Source organism: Gobio gobio, assembly GCF_949357685.1.
Source record: "Gobio gobio genome assembly, chromosome: 20".
In the NCBI taxonomy this organism is placed as follows: Eukaryota; Metazoa; Chordata; class Actinopteri; order Cypriniformes; family Gobionidae; genus Gobio; species Gobio gobio.
The window spans coordinates 2,733,535-2,756,614 of NC_137113.1; the positions used below are offsets into that span (position 1 = coordinate 2,733,535).

Genomic DNA, 23,080 nt, shown 5'->3' on the forward strand with positions numbered 1-23,080 from the left:
ACACTCACACAGGCGAACACACACTCACACAGATGAACACACACTCACACAGATGAACACACACACACTCTCACACACACACACACACACACACACACACACACACACAGATGAACACACACACACACACACACACAGATGAACACACACACACACACACACACACACACACACACACAGATGAACACACACACACACACACTCTCACACACACACACACACACACACACACACAGATGAACACACACACACACACACACACACACACACACACACACACACACACACACACACACACACACACTCAGACGAGGCTGTGCCACCAAAGCCTGCTGAATTCTTCTCTACAGTAATAAACACACATGCCTCAGATCTTCAGCCTCTGCTCTCTCTCAGTTATCATCATATTATGGAAACACTTCACAGTCAATGCATGAACTCACATAAACTCATCATGAGCCTCTCATTTGTTACAGTATTAGGGCCCTGAGAAATGCTTTTTATTCCTTCCCAAATTACGTTTTTTTTTCTGTTTAAATTTTTCTGGACTTCATTTTACAATTTTTCTCAATTGTTTACACACATTTTCTGAAAGCATGCCTCATATTCCCAGAACTCTACACACAAATCCAAAAAAACACACACAATGGGCAAAACCCCTCAATTCTCCTGCATAATGAAACTTTACATTCAAAACAATGTTATTTCTTCTCAAAATGGGATTTTGTTTTCAAATGACACACACAAACCATCATATGAATACACATTTATAAGAACCAGCTGAACACTGATGTGCTCGATGTAAAACACTTCTTCTCCTTTCATCAGAATGACTTCGGCCTTTTTTGGTTCAGTGTTACACTTACAGACACTACATACACATAAGTGTGTTGTAAAATATTTGAGAATATTGTTTTTATACTCAGAACACACAAATACACTGTAACAAATATATTGTATTTTTCCCACAAAAACAATGTACACAGTGTACACCCCAACCAACACAAAGTTGCACATACAGTGGTCTGCAACAACAGAAGAATTTACTGTACAGTTACAGTAAAAAAAAAAAAAAAAAGATGAAACTATGCTGCATCCTCTCTTCGGTTTCTCACCTTTGATGCTAAAGCTCTGATTGCTCATTGTAAAACTGTGACGGGTGTTTGCTCATGTGAAGAGTCAGTGTGTGTGTTTGAATGGCTGTGTGTTCCTTGTGAAAACAAGAGATTTTCTGCATGAAAATTGTGCCAAAAGCAGAGAATTGTGTGTAGTGTTTTGAAAAAAGTGTGTTTCAGAACTGCATTTTGAGTGTAAAGCAGGAACTGTGCTTGTGGTTTAGCAGAATTGGTTCAGGGGTGAATGAGTTACATGTTGTGCTCATTGTGTCTCAAGGACCAGAATTTGTGTGTAAACAATTGAGAAAAACTGTAATGATTAAATTAATATTATTAATACAAAAGCAAGTCATTATTATTATTTGATATTATTATTATTATTTAATTATTTGGAATTATGAAACTTCTATAATTTAACAGCAATTTATCACAAATTTAGCAAAAATTACATGTTTAGGGTCCTATGAAGGGTACATTTTTTTCCCCCAAATTCATTTTTTTTTTTTTTTACATTTTTCTGGACTCATTTTAATGGTTAAATTATTACAGTTTTTTTTATTCGCTTTAGTACTATTTTCACAAGTAAGGTGTACATTTTCAAAACTCTTAGTGCAAAAATCCAAACTGATCACACTTGTAACACAGCTAGTCATTCTTTCAAAACCTGATCTCATGCTTTCATTCAGTTGCACATATTTTCAGTCCATGTAATCATTGTTTCAAACACAAGATTATTATAATATATAATGAGAACATTTGGTTTAATCACCGAAACACAACAGTGTGATCTTCTTTCAGTTTAGCACTTTTAACAATCAGTTCATCCAACAGAAAACAATATAAGATACATGTTTCAAATCTCCCTCGTTGCTGAATTATCTACTGTAACAGAGGCTACATTTGCCTCATTAGAAAATACACTTACATTACCTAACTTATGTCATTGAATCCATAATGTTTGTAATAGTATTATTCAGTGTTATCAAAAGGTGTGATGAAGTTATTACACAGCCATGATGCTCTGTGCTATAACAGAGTTTGCTGCCAATACAGTAAATGTTCTCACTGTACCATATTACTCGAATCTAAAGTTGAGCTTTATAAGGGTGAGTTACAGTAATGTGGCAGACTCTACCATGGTAATCTGTTTACAGTATCACATGGCATACATACTGTAATGTAAAATGTTATATTTGATGCCATCTGTCGCCCTTCTTCTGATTTCTGATCAGTCTGATGTTACACCGTCATTGACTATTTCCTCTCCCTTATACTCTTATAATCTGTCTGGGTATACGTAGGCATAATGGTTACAAGCTATACAAACTGTATATTCTCTCCCCTTACACTAACACTAACCCTAACCCCTAAACCTACCCATCACACAAAACTTTCTGCATTTTTAAATTTTCAACAAAAAAAACATTCTGTATCTATAAGTTTCCTCATGGCCATGGGGACAAAAAAAATTTCCCCACAAGGACAAGGATTTAGGATATTGCCATTTTTATGGGGACATTTTGTCCCCATAATGTAGAGTTTACCAGGCCCCACACACACACACACACACACACTTTGACAAAGTAGTTATAATCTAAGATAAATCGCTTGTAATGTAAAAAGTTCTATATGTCTATATAATCAATATCTATAGAAATCTATAGGTGTACCAAATGATTCATTGATTAACCATTAAGATCAGTTGGATTAAATAATAGACAAATGTTTTAAAGTGAACGAGAACAGATGCAAATCAAAAGTTTGATAGTAAGAGCTTTATGAAAGGCAGTTACTGTGAATGAAACATTTATAAAGAGGAAACACTTATTTTGTGTAGTGAAAAGGATACTTTGTGGTTTTGTGTATTGTATTAACACATTTGAAAATATGCTGAAATGTTTGAAAAAAGTCCACTTTTGATGATCTGTTGTGATATTAGCACTATGAGTTTTGAAAATGTACACCTTGGTTGTGAAAATAGTACCAAAGCGAATAAAAAAAACTGTAACACAAAAGCAAGTCATTATTATTATTTGATATTATTAGTATTATTTAATTATTTGTAATTATGAAACCTACAATTTAACAGCAGTTCATTCAAAATTGAGCAAAAATTACATAGAGTTTATGTTTATTTATTTATTTATTTTACATTTCAGTTTTTAACGTTTACATTTTTTGGGATTCCTTTTTTTCCAATTTTATTTTTTCCGGATTCCATTTTAATGGTTTAATTAAATGTTATTAATCCAAACGCCAATCATTATTATTTTATATTATTATTATTATTATTATTATTATTATTATTATTATTTGAATTCATGAAACTTATACAATTTAACATTAACTTATCAAAAAATTTGCAAAATTACATTTTAGGGCCTTGTGAAATACATAAAAAAAATTATTCTGTTCTCCATTTACATTTTTCTGGATTCCATTATTAAATTTTAATGAACAAAAGCTTGTCTGATTAATTTAATAATAATAAAAAAAACGAGATATATATATATATTGTTTTGTTTTTTTTACAATGAAATGTTTTTTCTTGTGTGATTATTCATTGAAAATAATTTTTTTATAATAATTTCACAATTTCTGTCACAGTTTCTTTAAGTTAAACCAGACTTAAGGAGTGTTTTTGCGGTTTAATATTCCCAGAGTCCTATGGCGATTGATTTAAGCTGACCTACTTTTCCTTCATTCATCCGAGATTTAACAAATTCCGTGACATTCCACGGAGAATTCCCTTTTATGACTGAATTCTGTGATTTGGTCCTCGTTCTCCGCATCACAGAAATCAGAGGGCCTTACAGTAGTTATTCATCTTTTTTAATGTTAATACTCTTCATTGTTAGTTCATGTTAGCTCACGGATATTAAATAATATTAAGAGGTACAACTTTTGATTTGAATAATGTATTCATAAACTAAGACACTTAGTAACTTGTAAAGTGTTACCAATATTTCCATATCTGGATGAATCTCACGAAAGCAAGTCTGAATCATCTGAGTAATGAGAATGCGATTGGTTTGCATGAGAATCTGTGTGTTAAATTGTTATGAAATAACTTCTTTAGAGCTGAACTAGGCTTGTGTTGATGAGGTTGGCACATGTGTGTGTGTGTGTGTGTGTGTGTGTGTGTGTGTGTGTGTGTGTGTGTGTGTGTGTGTGTGTGTGTGTGTGTGTGTGTGTGTGTGTGTGTGTGTGTGTGTGTGTGTGTGTGTGTGTGTGTGTGTGTGTGTGTGTGTGTGTGTGTGTGTGTGTGTGTGTGTGTGTGTGTGTGTGTGTGTGTGTGTGTGTGTGTGTGTGTGTTAGGTCTGCTGAAGATGTTTGATATTCCTGCTGGCGCGCGGCACATTGTGATCGAGGAGAACGAGACGTCGCCTCATGTAATTGGTGAGTTTGTCCCTGCGGATCTTTCATTAGGAATCGATGCTTTTCTCCAGGGCCGTCAGGAGAACAATTACTGCCTTCCCATCATGCTTTGTGCTATTTTAAACTCCCGGACAGCTCGGCTTAAACAGCGTTTCTGATGGTTTTGTTTTCTTCTTTTCTTTCCTGTGTTTTACGTCCCAGAGCTCATGTTGAGAATCTTCTTCACTCTCAGAGAAAATATGAAAGAGTTTTATTTTATTACAATCAAAGATGCACACTTGAGGATGTGTTTAGTGTGGTTCTTAACCAAAACTAAAACATTTTTATTCATTTAAGTGAAATAAAATACATTTGACATGAAAAACTTTTTTAATGGTTTCCGCAACTATATATAAATAATAAAATCAGTTCATAAAACGAATAAAAACATTGAATTAACATAAAACTGAAATATAATAAATTAGAAATATTATAAGAAAAACTTAAGTTAAATAAGTTTAACCTGAATTTTAAAACTGACATAAAATTAAATAATATTTAATATTTAAAAACACTAATAAAACTGAAATTAAATAAATATGCTTGTAACATACATCAACAAGTTTAACATAAAGTAAGAAAATGACTAAAACTGAAATAATATTACATAAAAATATTTAAAAACACATATAAAAATATTTTTATGAAAATAAAACTGAAATAAAATAAAGTATAAAAATTATAAAAACTAAATGAAAAGTACAAGTAAAATAAGTTTAAACTAAAGTACTAAAATTGAAATGAAATCAAATTAAAATAAAATATTTTAAAACACTAATAATATGAATAAAAATAAAAATTATATAAAATAAATTAGAAATATTATAAGAAAATAGAAATGAAGGTAAATTGAAGTAAAATAAGTTTAAACATGTAATACAATTTAATTTAATAAAAAAAACTAATAAAAATAAATAAAAATAAAACTGAAATAAAATAAATGATACATACTATAAGTAAAACTTAAACTTAGTTTTTAAATGTAAAGTAAAAGTAAACTAAGGTAAAAAAAATAATCTCAAGTAATAAAATGTCTAAAACTGAAATAAAATAAAAATGACAAACATAAAGTTACTAAAACTTAAATTAAACTAAGTTTAAAAAATGAATACTGAAATTATAAAATCTACAAATTAAATTAAAATATTTAAAAATAAAAATGAGGGATGAATTAAAATAAAACTGAAATAAAATAATTATAGATATTATAAGAAAAACTTAAACTAAAAGAAAAGTAAAAGTAAACTGAAGTGAAATAAATTTTATCTGAAGTTATAAAATTACTAAAATTAAATTAAAAAAATATTTAAAACCCCTAATAAAAATGAAAAACATAAAATTACTAAAACGTTAATTAAATTAAGTGACAAAAATGAAAAATTAAATTATAAAATAAAAAGCCAATTTAAAATATTAATAAAAACTGTAGTAGTATAATAAGATATTATAAGTAATATTATAAGATAATTTACACAAAAATGAAATAAACGAAGATAAATATTAGGGCTGTCAAAAGATTAATCACGATTAATCACATCCAAAATAAAAGTTTGTGTTTACATAATATATGTGTGTGTACTCTGTTAATTATTATTTATATATAAATACACACACAAGTATATATTTAAGAAAATATAAGTGTATATATTTAAGAAAAAAATATTATTTTTATATATAAAACATTTATATTTATATATATTATAGATTATATAAATGTATATACATGCAAATATTTCTTAAATATATACATGAATGTGTTTGTATTTATATATAAATAATAATTAACAGAGTACACACACATATATTATGTAAACACAAACTTTTATTTTGGATGCGATTAATCTTTTGACAGCCCTAATAAATATGTTATAATGTAGCATACTTCAGTTTATCATAGTATAATCGCTGCTGTCTTCAGTCTGTCTTCTCTTCTCAAATGGTTTGAGCTTCAGTTGTATTGAAGCCATAATATTCCTCTAAAGATGCTCTTTCTCTTCTTGTCTTCCTCAGCCGTTAAAAATCAGGTGACTGGCAGTTTCATCCTGAACGCCAAGGGAGAAGAAGCCACGTCCAAGACCTTCATTGAGATCGGCCTGGAGTGGGAATACTCGCTCGCCAGCGGCAGGGAATGTCTGAAGACCGCGGGGCCGCTGCCGGAAGCCATCGTGGTGCTGGTAAGAGCGGCTCTTCTGCGGGTCCATTGGGCCGATGCGCCGGTTCTGAGCTGAGTTTGTCTCTCTGAGCAGATCGTCCCGCAGGCCGAGGACACCAAGATCAGTCTGAGCTACAAGTACATCATTCATGAAGATCTTCTGCCGGTCATCACCAACAACAACGTCCTGCTGGCCGAGCTGGACACGTATGAGTGGGCCCTGAAGAGCTGGTCGCCCTGCTCCAAACCCTGCGGCGGAGGTGTGTGAGAGATATTACACTAACACCTCAAAGCTTAAAGGGATAGTTCACCCAGAAATTAAAATTAGCCCATCCTAGGTGTGTATGACCTTCTTCTTTCAGACGAACACAGTCAGAGTTATATTAAAACATTTCCTGGCTCTTCTAAGCTTTATTATGGCTTAAAATTTGAAGTCCATAAAAGTGCATCTATCCATCATAAAAGTGCATCCATCCATCATAAAAGTGCATCCGTCCATCATAAAAGTGCATCCATCCATCATAAAAGAGCATCCATCCATCATAAAAGTGCATCCGTCCATCATAAAAGTGCATCCATCCATCATAAAAGAGCATCCATCCATCATAAAAGTGCATCTGTCCATCATAAAAGTGCATCTATCCAACATAAAAGTGCATCCATCCATCATAAAAGTGCATCTATGCATCATAAAAGTGCATCCATCCATCATAAAAGTGCATCCACCCATCATAAAAGAGCATCCATCCATCATAAAAGTGCATCTGTCCATCATAAAAGTGCATCTATCCAACATAAAAGTGCATCCATCCATCATAAAAGTGCATCTATCCATCATAAAAGTGCATCCATCCATCATAAAAGTGCATCTATCCAACATAAAAGTGCATCCATCCATCATAAAAGTGCATCTATCCATCATAAAAGTGCATCCATCCATCATAAAAGAGCATCCATCCATCATAAAAGTGCATCCATCCATCATAAAAGAGCATCCATCCATCATAAAAGAGCATCCATCCATCATAAAAGTGCATCCATCCATCATAAAAGTGCATCTATCCAACATAAAAGTGCATCCATCCATCATAAAAGTGCATCCATCCATCATAAAAGTGCATCTATCCATCATAAAAGAGCATCCATCCATCATAAAAGTGCATCTGTCCATCATAAAAGTGCATCTATCCAACATAAAAGTGCATCTATCCATCATAAAAGTGCATCTATCCATCATAAAAGTGCATCTATCCATCATAAAAGTGCATCCATCCATCATAAAAGTGCATCCATCCATCATAAAAGAGCATCCATCCATCATAAAAGTGCATCTATCCATCATAAAAGTGCATCCATCCATCATAAAAGTGCATCCATCCATCATAAAAGAGCATCCATCCATCATAAAAGTGCATCCATCCATCATAAAAGTGCATCCATCCATCATAAAAGAGCATCCATCCATCATAAAAGTGCATCTGTCCATCATAAAAGTGCATCTATCCAACATAAAAGTGCATCCATCCATCATAAAAGTGCATCTATGCATCATAAAAGTGCATCCATCCATCATAAAAGTGCATCCACCCATCATAAAAGAGCATCTATCCATCATAAAAGTGCATCCATCCATCATAAAAGTGCATCTATCCATCATAACAGTCCATCCATCCATCATAAAAGTGCATCCATCCATCATAAAACTGCATCCATCCATCATAAAAGTGCATCTGTCCATCATAAAAGTGCATCTGTCCATCATAAAAGTGCATCCATCCAATCATAAAAGAGCATCCATCCATCATAAAAGTGCATCTGTCCATCATAAAAGTGCATCTATCCAACATAAAAGTGCATCCATCCATCATAAAAGTGCATCTATGCATCATAAAAGTGCATCTATCCATCATACAAGTGCATCCATCCATCATAAAAGTGCATCCATCCATCATAAAAGTGCATCCATCCATCATAAAAGTGCATCCATTCATCATAAAAGTGCATCTATCCAACATAAAAGTGCATCTATGCATCATAAAAGGGCATCTATCCATCATAAAAAAAACATTATTAAAAAGGCTAATGCACATGTGTTCCTCAGGTATTCAGTACACGAAATACGGCTGTCGGAGGAAAAGCGATGGGCGTTTGGTCCACAGGAATTTCTGCGAGATCAGTAAAAAGCCCAAACCCATCCGTAAACGCTGCAACACCAACAACTGCAGCCAGCCAACGTGAGTCCCACACCAGCATGCAGAATCATAGAGACTTGAATGAGATGTAACTGAGGTGTGTGTGTGTGTAGGTGGGTGCTGGAGGAGTGGGGTCCGTGCAGTAAGTCCTGTGGGAAGCTGGGACATCAGTCTCGTGTGGTCCAGTGCATGCAGCCCCTCCTGAACGGCACCAACAGACCCGTACACACCAAATACTGCAGCGAGGAGCGTCCCGAGACACGGAGAGCCTGTAACACGAGCGCCTGCCCGTCCCAGTGGAGGACCGGAGCCTGGTCACAGGTGAGGGATTATTTTCCACGTTCATCTCTCTTTAGTGTGTGATGTTGCTGTTAGTTCTTTTCTATATCAGTGTGTGTTTCTGAACTCCCTGAAACGCCTCCATTGTAGTCTTGAGGTTTCTTCCGGGAACAAACACATAGGGTTGCCAAATGTCCCGTATTGATTGTGACGGGATTGTGACTGTAGCGTGATTGTGATGTGATTGTGTCGTGTGACGTGATTGTGACTGTAGCGTGATTGTGATGTGATGTGACTGTGACGTGATTGTGATTGTGACGTGATTGTGACTTGATTGTGACTGTGACTGTGACATGATTGTGACTGTGACGTGATTGTGACTGTAGCGTGATTGTGCCGTGTGATGTGATTGTGATGTGACTGTGACGTGATTGTGACTCTGACGTGATTGTGACTTGATTGTGATGTGACTGTGACATGATTGTGACTGTGACGTGATTGTGATGTGACTGTGACTGTAACGTGATTGTGACGTGATTGTGACGTGATTGTGACTGTGACGTGATTGTGACTGTGACGTGATTGTGACTGTGACGTGATTGTGACGTGATTGTGATGTGACTGTGACGTGATTGTGACGTGATTGTGACTGTAACGTGATTGTGACTGTAACGTGATTGTGATGTGATTGTGCCGTGATTGTGATGTGATTGTGATGTGATTGTGACTGTAACGTGATTGTGACATGATTGTGACATGATTGTGACATGATTGTGAATGTAACGTGATTGTGACGTGTGACATGATTGTGACGTGATTGTGACTGTAGCGTGATTGTGCCATGTGATTGTGATGTGACGTGATTGTGAAGTGATTGTGACTGTGACGTGATTGTGACTGACGTGATTGTGACTTGATTGTGATGTGACTGTGAAGTGATTGTGACTGTGATTGTGACTGTGACGTGATTGTGACTGTGACGTGATTGTGACTGTGATGTGATTGTGAAGTGATTGTGACTGTAACGTGATTGTGATGTGACTGACGTGATTGTGATGTGACTGTGACGTGATTGTGACGTGTGAAGTGACTGTAACGTGATTGTGACTGTAACGTGATTGTGACGTGATTGTGAATGTAACGTGATTGTGACTGTGACGTGATTGTGAAGTGATTGTGTCTGTAACGTGATTGTGATGTGACTGTGACTGTGACGTGATTGTGACGTGTGAAGTGACTGTAACGTGATTGTGACTGTGACGTGATTGTGACTGTGACGTGATTGTGACTGTGACGTGATTGTGAAGTGATTGTGACTGTAACGTGATTGTGATGTGACTGTGACTGTGACTGTGACTGTGATTGTGACGTGATTGTGATGTGACTGTGACGTGATTGTGACGTGTGAAGTGACTGTAACGTTTGAAGTGATTGTGATTGTGACGTGACTGTGATTGTGATTGTGACGTGATTGTGATGTGATTGTGACGTGATTGTGACATGATTGTGAGTGTAACGTGATTTTGATGTGACTGTGACGTGATTGTGACGCGTGAAGTGACTGTAACGTGATTCTGACTGTAACGTGATTGTGCCGTGATTGTGCCGTGATTGTGATGTGATTGTGATGTGACCTGTGACGTGACTGTGAAGTGATTGCGACGTGTAAAGTGATTGTGCCGTGGCTGTGACTTGATAGTGACGTGACTGCGACGTGTAAAGTGACTGTGACGTGATTATGACTGTGACGTGATTGTGACTGTGACTGTGATTGTGATTGTGATTGTGACTGTGACGTGATTGTGACGTGATTGTGACGTGATTGTGATGTGACTGTGACGTGATTGTGATGTGACTGTGACATTGTAACGTGATTATGACTGCGACGTGTAAAGTGACTGTGACGTGATTAGGACTGTGACGTGATTGTGACTGTGACTGTGATTGTGACTGTGACGTGATTGTGACGTGATTGTGACGTGATTGTGACTGTAGCGTGATTGTGATGTGACTGTGACGTGACTGTAACGTGATTGTGACGTGATTGTGACTGTAACGTGATTGTGACGTGATTGTGACGTGATTGTGACTAACGTGATATGATTGTGATGTGATTGTGATGTGATTGTGATGTGATTGTGATGTGATTGTGATTGTGATTGTGACGTTATTGTGATTGTGACGTGATTGTGACTGTGATTGTGACGTGATTGTGACTGTGACTGTGACTGTGACTGTGATTGTGATTGTGATTGTGACTGTGATTGTGACTGTGATTGTAATGTGATTGTGACTGTGATTGGGATGTGATTTTGACTGTGTTTGTAATGTGATTGTGACGTGATTGTGACTGTGATTGTGACGTGATTGTGATTGTGACGTGACTGTGATTGTAATGTGATTGTGACGTGATTGTGACTGTGATTGTGACGTGACTGTGATTGTGACGTGACTGTGAATGTGAATGTGAATGTGAATGTGATTGTGATGTGATTGTGATTGTGACTGTGATTGTAATGTGATTGTGACGTGATTGTGACTGTGATTGTAATGTGATTGTAATGTGATTGTAATGTGATTGTAATGTGATTGTGACTGTGACTGTGATTGTGATTGTGACTGTGAATGTGAATGTGAATGTGATTGTGATGTGATTGTGATTGTGACTGTGATTGTAATGTGATTGTGACGTGATTGTGACTGTGATTGTAATGTGATTGTAATGTGATTGTAATGTGATTGTGACTGTGATTGTGACTGTGACTGTGATTGTGACTGTGATGTGACTGTGACGTGTGACATGATTGTGATTGTGATTGTGATTATGACTGTGATGTGACTGTGACGTGTGACATGATTGTGATTGTGATTGTGACTGTGACTGTGATTGTGACTGTGATTGTGACTGTGACGTGATTGTGATTGTGACTGTGATTGTGTGACATGATTGTGACGTGATTGTGATGTGACTGTGACGTGATTGTGATTGTGATTGTGATTGTGACTGTAATTGTGACTGTGATTGTAATGTGATTGTGACGTGATTGTGACTGTGATTGTAATGTGATTGTAATGTGATTGTGATGTGACTGTGACGTGATTGTGATTGTGATTGTGATTGTGACTGTAATTGTGACTGTGACTGTGACTGTGACTGTGATTGTGATTGTGATTGTGATTGTGACTGTGACGTGATTGTGACTGTGATGTGTGACATGATTGTGTCTCCTCCAGTGTTCGGTGAGCTGTGGTGAAGGGATCCGGCAGCGGCAGGTCATCTGCAGACCGTCTGACAGCACCGTCGGCCCGTGTGATGCAGACAAACCCGAGTCTGTCTCCGACTGCAAGCTTCCTCCCTGCACAGGTGAGGCCTGTGTGAAGGATGTTATTGTGCTGATGTGAGGGCATATGAGACGCTCATGAGACTTTAATGAGAGACTGAATCTTCTGAAGCAGCGTTCGGCTTCGATTCTCTGTCTGAGAAAGACTCTGATTTCATAAAAGAGCTTGACAGCCTCTGATATTCATTTATCTTTCATTGACTGGACAGGAACAGCAGCTGAACTCACCTTTGAGCAGTAACAATGAATGACCTTCAAAACCAGAGGACATATTTCATCGCAGAAACAATACACTGTAAAAAAAGATTATAATACAGTTTTGAAATGCTATTTAAACTTAAAGTTATTATTCTTCTGAGACTAAAATTTCTGACTGTAATTCCTAGAGCTACAACGACATATATTCCCATATATTTACATTGACACAGTGTTCAAGTGAGCCAAGACTATCTATCTATGCTAGCAATGCATTAGTTCATGCTAGAAGCATGCTAGCAAAATGTTATATAATGATGTGCCAATTCACACAAGAAAACTCAGCCTCACGTCTCTCCAGTAACTTTTTGTTTCAGACACTGACCAAACTGTACAGTGACTTCCTGTCTGACAGAAAATGTGCTCTTTTGTGTGTTTTTCCAGGAGAGCCGTCTTTACCCCGTCCAACTAAAGATCTACTGGAGAATTTCACCACTGAGGAGGAGAAACTGCCGGAAAACACACTGGATAAACTCTCTAGTAAGTGACTTGTCAATACAAACGCTGACGGATCATTGATCAGTGATCCACTTCTGTGTTTATCGGCCTGTTCAGTCGTTTATTTGATCAAAAATACAGTGAAATATTACTCCAGTGTAGATCATCTGTTCTCTATGTGATTATATAGTAAAGCGTAATTTATTCCTGTGATCAAAGCTGAATTTATCATCATTACTCCAGTCTTCAGTGTCACATGATCCTTCACAAATCAGTTACATTTTATTTTACAGGATTCTATGATGAATAGACGCTGCGTCCCAATTCGCATACTATCCGTCTTAAATAGTATTCAAAAATAGAATTAATATGTCCCAAATCGTAATATGTTCAAAAGAGACCCGGATGGTCTACTATTTCCGGTCAGATCGACGCACACTCTAACGGCTGATATTACCCACAACCCATTGCAAGTTGGACGAGGATTCGATTGGAACTACAAACGCGGATAAAAAAAGTGTTAAAAAACTACAAATATGGCGGATGTGCGAGTCCGACGGTTAAGTTGAGAGGTTTAGATTAAGGGGTTTGAGTGATCAATTATCAGTATTCAACCTGACGAAAATATATTTATTCAATGTTATCCACATTATATTTCACCTACATCAGCATTGAGAACTTTTGTAATGATACGTTTGGCCATTAACTTTTATTTAAACTGCAAACACACAAGGGGAGTCTCTACATTAAAGACCCACGAATGGCAGATCAACGTGCGACTGAATGTGGAGGATTTGAACTGTGACGATGATTGACAGGACAGTTTAATCGGTGATGGGATGCACGTAACTAAGCAACAGAGTCCGTTAAAGATGACGAAGTAGTACGTCCCAAAGCTTGCATACTCCTCTGCTACACAAAAGTATGTACTTTTTCTTCACTTTTTCTTCTTAGGTCATAGTATAAGTAGGCGAATTGGGACGCAGCGAGTGAGTTCAAAAGAACTGCATTTATTTCACATTTTTAATATAATTTTTTTGTAAAATTTTAAATGTCTTTACCGTCAATATTTTGATTAATTTAATGCATCCTTGCTGAATAAAAATATATAATTTATTTTTCTTTTTTGAACGGTAGTGTGTTCACATACCATTTTTCTTGCATTGTACTTCAATCAATACTTAAATCAGTTATGTATATTATTACTTAGAAATTAAAACATAAATAAATGCAAAACTAAAACAGATTTGTCACATGCATGTACATTTAAATGCACAAATATATAATTTATTACATGTTTTGTATTGTATTTTTATTATTCATATTCAGGGCCTAAAAGTCACTTTCGGCCACACCTGCCAAAGGTCGGCGACTTCAAAAATTGACCAGAAATAGATATTTTTTACCGGCCATGAAACTCTTTTTGCAAAAAAACAGGCAATAATGACATCAAAATTTTAGAAACCAGTGGAAATTCACAAATCTCTCAGCCAGGTCTGACACATACAGAACTTTAATAAAGTAAGCAGATATTAAATAACACTGCATATTCTTCACTGTATGATGAACATTAAAAACACAGACAGCAGCAGGAATATTAGGCGCCTGTCACTTTAAGAGCGAATGCATTGATCTAATACACTTGGTCGGCGTTGTGTCATAGCTGGGGGCGTGGCGTGGGGGCGGAGTCTGCGTTGTGTCATAGCTGGGGGCGTGGTCGCCGTTGTGTCATAGTTGGAGGCGTGGCGTGGGGGCGGAGTCGGCGTGGGGGAAACAGTCTAGCCGGTGTAGAATCACTTTTGCCGCTCGACAGAGCAAGATCTATTGAAAAACTGAGCCGTATTGGGTAAGATTGTCCATACAGTTTCTGTGACTGATAAACGACCCAATGGAATCAATGGCCAGTTTCATTTACTCATCAGAACACATGCAGCTCCGCCGACCCCCATATAGACATGCCAACCTCATAACTCACCCAGTCTTTCCATGAAGATTTTAAGTGTTCCTCAATTTAATGGATTAAAAGTATATATTACATACATTTAACGTTTTAAAATGATTATAAAACATGTCTTGTGCTGTGAAATTGACATGTCAGTGCCACAATATTATTAGAATTACTTCTAATTCTACTTCTTTACTTTTTTATAGCAGCCGTCTTCATCAAAAGACTGTGATTTATGAAGTAGCCGCTATTTTGTGGTGTAATATTTGTGGGAATAAGTGTCGTACTGTAATGTGACTATCAGCTTGAAGCACAAGCATGAGCCCAGCAGGGCCGTGCAGAGAGTTCTTCAGGGGCAGGGGCTCAAATGTAAAAAAGGGGCATATATATATATATATATATATATATATATATATATATATATATATATATATATATATATATATCCTTATGCTCATCAAGCCTGCATTTATTTAATAAAAAATACAGAAAAAACAGTAGCCTAATATTGTGAAATATTATTACATTATGTTCTTTTTAACTTTGTATTAATCCAACAATCTTGAAAAGAGTATCACAGTTTCCATCATTGACATTAAATCCTCATATTAGAATGATTTCTGAATGATGTGACATGCTGAAAATCCAGCTGTGATCACAGGAATAAATTATATTTTAAATTATTTTAAAATAGAAAACCATTATTTTAATATATTTCACAATATTGCTGTTTTTTATCAAATAAATGCAGGCTTGAAGAACATAAGAGACTTCTTTCATAATGCTGCATAATATTAAAAAATGTTAACGTTAATATAATAAAGTCCTTTCACGTAACCATTTCGCCAGCCTACACTTCACATAATAGGCCTGTAACATTAGGTGCCGGTGGCACTTGGGTTTAGTTTCATGAAATGGTAAACGGTGTATCAATATACATAAATACAAGTGAATTTAACACTACTTACCATTAATGCGACTTTTGTTGCTGCATGGTCTTGTACAGTGATTTGTTTGTTGTCAGTTAAAATCCATTTTGTCAGTGATGCAATTAATAAAATGAGAAAAACTGCAGGAAATCGTTCCACGTTCCGTCTGTCCATGTCATTTTCAACCGATTTATGAAAAAGAACAGAAAATTACCGCTTCACATCACATCGCCCAATGGAATTTGAACTTGCTTTGCCAGATCACGATTGGTTGGTGTATTATACACTAACAAACGGGCATTGGTGAATTGTGTAATACTTTAAAATATATAATATATAGATGTGTAATTAAATCAATACATTAGCTCTGATTATGGATGAAAAAAAAAATATTGGTTTACTTTTTTTTCGTCAGACCAGGCCACACACTCTCTGAAAGGACCATATTTGGCTCGAGAGCCGTTTCCGAACAGTGGAAAATCAGCTGTCAATCAAAACGCACGCAACCCATAGCAACGCGTTACGTCAACGCCTCAACAGAAATTGTCCGACTTTTGAGCCGTCCGTTACTATTGTATACATTGTCATGTTATAATAATCACATTTATTTAGTTTTATTGACCACGATATTATCATTGATATTTGTCTGAGAGGGGCACTTTTGATTCATTTGGAAAAAGGGCAGGGGCTCGCGCACCCAAAGCCCCCCCCTCTGCACGTGCCTGGAGCCCAGTCCATCCCATCATGAAATAAAGAAGACTTCTGAGTGTGTTGTACATTAATAACCTCACGCATTATGTGGCTGTGATCGCTCATCTGGAAAAACTGAGAAATTGAGTCCCGTGACAAGCATGACTTTATTGCCGTTTTGTTCAACAAACTTTTGCCATTGCAGTAATGAAATCTGTTTTTTAATCTTTACAGTAATACCAGAATCATGTAGAGCAGATGTTTGATTGTAATGGACGAACGTCTCCGTCTGTTATTAAACTTCAGATCAGAGTTTTTTAACTCACTAGAGGTGCAGAAACACCACAGGGAAAATGCATCAAGCAAAAATCGTAATCATCACAAAGAGTAAAGATAAAGCGTCTACGTGTGTTCATTCTAATGGCTCGTCTTCCCCCACGGCATATGGAGGAGATGACGTTTTGTTGGCGTTCCCAGTAATGCAGACCAAGTCTATACACTGACACAGATTCGTTTACTTTCTCAACTGTTTACGTTCTTTCCATCTTGTCTCCCTCCAGATGAGCCGTGTGTGGGTGATAAGTCGATCTTCTGTCAGATGGAGGTTCTGGCGCGGTACTGTTCAATCCCGGGTTACCAGAAGCTGTGCTGCGAGTCCTGTAACAGGAAGTTGGGTTTCAGTACCGTTTCTCCAGATCTGCATCCTCCGTTCTCTTGGCTTCCGGATTTCACCTTCCCGCCTCTTCTTCAAACGAGTCCCGATCCGTCTGTATCACCGTCTACAGCGGCCGCGCTCGTCCACACCACTAAAGCCAGCGGCCCGAGGCTGCGGCCCACCAACTCCAGCCGAACAACTTCCGGCCCGCTCCAGATCCGAACGGAGTCCGTCCCCTCACCTCTACCTCCAGGGCCGAGCGTTCCCGCCACACGCCCGCCCGTCCAGCGACCCAGCAGGGAAGCCGACGGACTCCAGAACCAGAACGCCACTTTGGACTCGACCCGGAGGAAAAGGAACTCGCCAGTCACATGATCATCACTGAATCAGTCAGTTATTGGTTACCTCAGAATGAACCGACATCAACCACAAGTCCACTGCACTTCCCACAATCCTCTGCTTTATTTGTGGAAATGGAAGGAAACGATGAAAGGTGCTGTTATTTAAACCGTCAATGACTTCCAGATGAATCCGTGTTGTTTTCCCAGACAGCAACATACACTCACCTATAGGATTATTAGGAACACCTACTAATACTGTGTTTGACCCCCTTTCGCCTTCAGAACTGCCTTAATTCTACGTGGCATTGATTCCACAAGGTGCTGAAAGCATTCTTTAGAAATGTTGGCCCATATTGATAGGAGAGCATCTTGCAGTTGATGGAGATTTGTGGGATGCACATCCAGGGCACGAAGCTCCCGTTCCACCACATCCCAAAGATGCTCTATTGGGTTGAGATCTGGAGACTGTGGGGCCATTTTAGTTCAGTGAACTCATTGTCATGTTCAAGAAACCAATTTGAAATGATTGGAGCTTTGTGACATGGTGGATGGCATCAGAGGATGGGGACATGGTGCTCATAAAGGGATGGACATGGTCAGAAACAATGCTCAGGTAGGCCGTGGCATTTAAACCATGCCCAATTGGCACTAAGGGGCCTAAAGTGTGCCAAGAAAACATCCCCCACACCATTACACCACCACCACCAGCCTGCACAGTGGTAACAAGGCATGATGGATCCATGTTCTCATTCTGTTTACGCCAAATTCTGACTCTACCATCTGAATGTCTCAACAGAAATCCAGACTCATCAGACCAGGCAACATTTTTCCAGTCTTCAACTGTCCAATTTTGGTGAGCTTGTGCAAATTGTCGCCTCTTTTTCCTATTTGTAGTGGAGATGAGTGGTACCCGGTGGGGTCTTCTGCTGTTGTAGCCCATCCGCCTCAAGGTTGTGTGTGTTGTGGCTTCACAAATGCTTTGCTGCAAACCTCGGTTGTAACGAGTGGTTATTTCAGTCAAAGTTGCTCTTCTATCAGCTTGAATCAGTCGGCCCATTCTCCTCTGACCTCTAGCATCAACAAGGCATTTTCGCCCACAGGACTGCCGCAGACTGGATGTTTTTCCCTTTTCACACCATTTTTTGTAAACCCTAGAAATGGTTGTGCGTGAAAATCCCAGTAACTGAGCAGATTGTCAAATACTCAGACCGGCCCGTCTGGCACCAACAACCATGCCACGCTCAAAATTTTTTAAATCCCCTTTCTTTCCCATTCTGACATTCAGTGTGGAGTTCAGGAGATTGTCTTGACCAGGACCACGCCCCTAAATACATTGAAGCAACTGCCATGTGATTGGTTGATTAGATAATTGCATTAATGAGGAATTGAACAGGTGTTCCTAATAATCCTTTAGGTGAGTGTAGTATCGGCCCAGATCCGGCCCACATCTGGTACACGTGGAATCCACATGTGGGCAGACACTATGTTGCTGTCTGGGTTGTGTCCTCAGAACTACTAGAATCCGCCGCTCGCGTCTTCATGTCCGGTCTTTAGTGTGTTTGTGGCTGTAGTACGTCATGTAGTTCATAGCAGTGTTACTTTGAATCTAGACGTTTGCTTTGTAACTCTGACGTAGTTTTGGGCAATATATTTAAGTTTAAGTTGAAATGCTAAAATTACTAAAACTAAAGAGCTATATATAAATATAAAAAAGGAATAAAAATGGCAAAAGCTCACATGACTAAAAAAAAGCATATACTATAATAGTACACACCAATCGGGCATAACATTATGACCGGTGAAGTGACTAACACTGATGATCTCTTCATCTCCTGTTAGTGGGTGGGATATATTAGGCAGCAAGTGAACATTTCATCCTCAGAGTTGATGTGTTAGAAGCAGGAAAAATAGGCAAGCGTAAGGATTTGAGCGAGTTTGACAAGGGCCAGATTGTGTTGGGTCAGAGCATCTCCAAAACTGCAGCTCTTGTGGGGTGTTCCCGGTCTGCAGTGGTCAGTCTCTATCAAAAGTGAAGGACCAGTGGAGAACCGGCCACAGGGTCATGAAGAACCAGTGGAGAACCGGCCACAGGGTCATGGAGGACCAGTGGAGAACCGGCCACAGGGTCATGAAGAACCAGAGGAGAACCGGCCACAGGGTCATGGAGGACCAGTGGAGAACCGGCCACAGGGTCATGAAGAACCAGAGGAGAACCGGCCACAGGGTCATGAAGAACCAGTGGAGAACCGGCCACAGGGTCATGGAGGACCAGTGGAGAACCGGCCACAGGGTCATGAAGAACCAGAGGAGAACCGGCCACAGGGTCATGGAGGACCAGTGGAGAACCGGCCACAGGGTCATGGAGGACCAGTGGAGAACCGGCCACAGGGTCATGAAGGACCAGTGGAGAACCGGCCACAGGGTCATGGGCGGCTCATTGATGCACGTGTGGAGTGAAGGCTGGCCCGTGTAATCAAACAGACGAGCTACTGGAGCTCAAACTGCTCAAGAAGTTAATGCTGGTTCTGATAGAAAGGGGTCAGAATACACAGAGCATCTCAGTTTGCGTATGGGGTGGCATAGCATTAGGATATGTCAATGTTATGCCTGATCAGTCTATACATAATACTAAAATAACTCTGGCTTGTATTCGATTCTGTGCATTTAATTTATCCTTTAATATTTCATCATTTTTTATAAAGCTGAACTACTGAAGTGTTACAAAGCAAAGTCGTTCTAGACGTCTCTGGTGCTCCTGTACTTCAGCCGTCTGATGTCAACAAACTCACCTGTGAAACAACACCAACCACCTCTAATGCATGACCTGCCGTTTGTGTGTTCTTATTTTGAGCTTGCTTTGAAACAGTTGTGATGTTTTCAGGTGGTTTTGTATATATTGTACATAGTTGCAGGTTCCAGGACGGATGCGAGGGCGTCCAGAGCTCATGATGACGTCTCTCTCATGTGGTTTCTCCTTATTTCTGTATTGTATAGTACTTGTATATACGTGAATGAGAGCTTTAAGTGTTAATATTTATTAAATTTTTAAGTTGTAGGATGATGAAATACATGAAAATATACACATTGAGAAGAAAACAGGAGTTTTTATTGTGTCTACTGTTATACAGTTCCTCATTTTGTCACTTGTTTAAGCATTAAAGGTACCATATGTAACTTTAGAGTCAATACATCATCAATCCTTCTTACAAAACCTGTTTTTGTTCTACCCTGATTCACTATGGTAAGACTATTATAAGTGTTTGTTTTTTAGAGCGGTCAGGATGGTTTTAGTGGGAAATTGGGCACATGCGTCACTCGCCCATGCGTGTCTCGCCTTATCTGTAAATAGTGAATAGTTGCTCCGGCTGCTTTGCTGCATGTCTGGTGTGGGAGTGTCAGGGGTTAGTTTGTGACGGGTTAGTAAGTGTCAGGGGTTAGTTAGAGACGGGTTAGTAAGTGTCAGGGGTAAGTTTGTGACGGATTAGTAAGTGCCAGGGGTTAGTTTGTGATGGGTTAGTACGTGTCAGGGGTTAGTTTGTGACGGGTTAGTAAGTGCCAGGGATTAGTTTGTGACGGGTTAGTAAGTGTCAGGGGTTAGTTAGTGACGGGTTAGTAAGTGTCAGGGGTTAGTTTGTGACAGGTTATTCAGTGTCAGGGGTTAGTTTGTGACGGGTTAGTTTGTGATGGGTTAGTAAGTGTCAGGGGTTAGTTTGTGACGGGTTACTCAGTGTCAGGGTTTAGTTTGTGATGGGTTAGTCAGTGTCAGGGGTTAGTTTGTGACGGGTTAGTCAGTGTCAGGGTTTAGTTTGTGACAGGTTAGTTAGTGGCAGGGTTAGTTTGTGACGGGTTAGTCAGTGTCAAGTCAAGTCAACCTTATTTATATAGAGCTTTTAACAATGCAGATTGTTTCAAAGAAGCTTTACAGTGTTAAACAGGAAAATAATGCAACATAATTTTATTCAGCCGTCTAGCCATTCTGGAGAAAACGGTGATGTCATCAGTTAATTTAAATTATCATACAGTGACAGTGTGGGCTTTAGATCAGTAATTAGATCAGTAATTTAGTTTATATGGTTAATTTAGTTTAATAATTAGATTTATTTGGATATTTAGTTGAAAAATTTAGAAACATTTAGTGTCAGGGGTTAGTTAGTGACAGGTTAGTAAGTGGCAGGGGTTAGTTAGTGAGAGGGGTTAGTAAGTGTCAGAGGTTAGTAAGTGATAGGGGTTAGTCAGTGTCAGAGGTTAGTAAGTGATAGGGGTTAGTCAGTGTCAGAGGTTAGTGTCAGAGGTTAATAAGTGTCAGAGGTTAGTTAGTGTTACAGGTTAGTCAGTGTCAGAGGTTAGTCAGTGTCAGAGGTTAGTCAGAGGTTAGTCAGTGTCAGAGGTTAGTCAGTGTTAGAGGTTAGTAAGTGATAGGGGTTAGTAAGTGTCAGAGGTTAGTAAGTGATAGGGGTTAGTCAGTGTCAGAGGTTAGTAAGTGATAAGGGTTAGTCAGTGTCAGGGGTTAGTAAGTGATAGGGGTTAGTCAGTGTCAGAGGTTAGTAAGTGTCAGAGGTTAGTCGGTGTCAGAGGTTAGTCAGTGTCAGAGGTTAGTAAGTGATAGGGGTTAGTAAGTGTCATAGGTTAGTAAGTGATAGGGGTTAGTCAGTGTCAGAGGTTAGTTAGTGTCAGAGGTTAGTAAGTGATAGGGGTTAGTCAGTGTCAGAGGTTAGTCAGTGTTAGAGGTTAGTAAGTGTCAGAGGTTAGTAAGTGTCCGAGGTTAGTAAGTGTCAGGGGTTAGTCAGCGTCAGAGGTTAGTAAGTGTCAGAGGTTAGTAAGTGTCAGGGGTTAGTAAGTGATAGGGGTTAGTCAGTGTCAGAGGTTAGTAAGTGTCAGAGGTTAGTCGGTGTCAGAGGTTAGTTAGTGTCAGAGGTTAGTAAGTGATAGGGGTTAGTAAGTGTCAGGGGTTAGTCAGCGTCAGAGGTTAGTAAGTGTCAGAGGTTAGTAAGTGTCAGGGGTTAGTAAGTGATAGGGGTTAGTCAGTGTCAGAGGTTAGTAAGTGTCAGAGGTTAGTCGGTGTCAGAGGTTAGTCAGTGTCAGAGGTTAGTAAGTGATAGGGGTTAGTAAGTGTCATAGGTTAGTAAGTGATAGGGGTTAGTCAGTGTCAGAGGTTAGTTAGTGTCAGAGGTTAGTAAGTGATAGGGGTTAGTCAGTGTCAGAGGTTAGTAAGTGATAGGGGTTAGTCAGTGTCAGAGGTTAGTGTCAGAGGTTAATAAGTGTCAGAGGTTAGTTAGTGTTACAGGTTAGTCAGTGTCAGAGGTTAGTCAGTGTCAGAGGTTAGTCAGAGGT

At 38.5% G+C, this 23,080-nt stretch overlaps 1 protein-coding gene across 1 annotated transcript in view; it reads left to right on the forward strand.

The window, feature by feature from the left end:
* The window catches only part of adamts14 (ADAM metallopeptidase with thrombospondin type 1 motif, 14), a 124,890-nt gene extending 104,055 nt beyond the window's left edge, over positions 1-20,835 (forward strand). The window contains exons 15-22 of the mRNA XM_079801342.1: positions 4,434-4,514; positions 6,543-6,706; positions 6,779-6,944; positions 8,786-8,918; positions 8,990-9,197; positions 12,390-12,519; positions 13,136-13,231; positions 17,314-20,835. Of these exons, the coding sequence (XP_079657468.1) occupies positions 4,434-4,514; positions 6,543-6,706; positions 6,779-6,944; positions 8,786-8,918; positions 8,990-9,197; positions 12,390-12,519; positions 13,136-13,231; positions 17,314-17,783 (1,448 nt within the window). The 3' untranslated portion in view covers positions 17,784-20,835. The remainder of the gene's footprint in view (positions 1-4,433; positions 4,515-6,542; positions 6,707-6,778; positions 6,945-8,785; positions 8,919-8,989; positions 9,198-12,389; positions 12,520-13,135; positions 13,232-17,313) is intronic.
* The last annotated feature ends 2,245 nt before the right edge of the window (positions 20,836-23,080 follow it).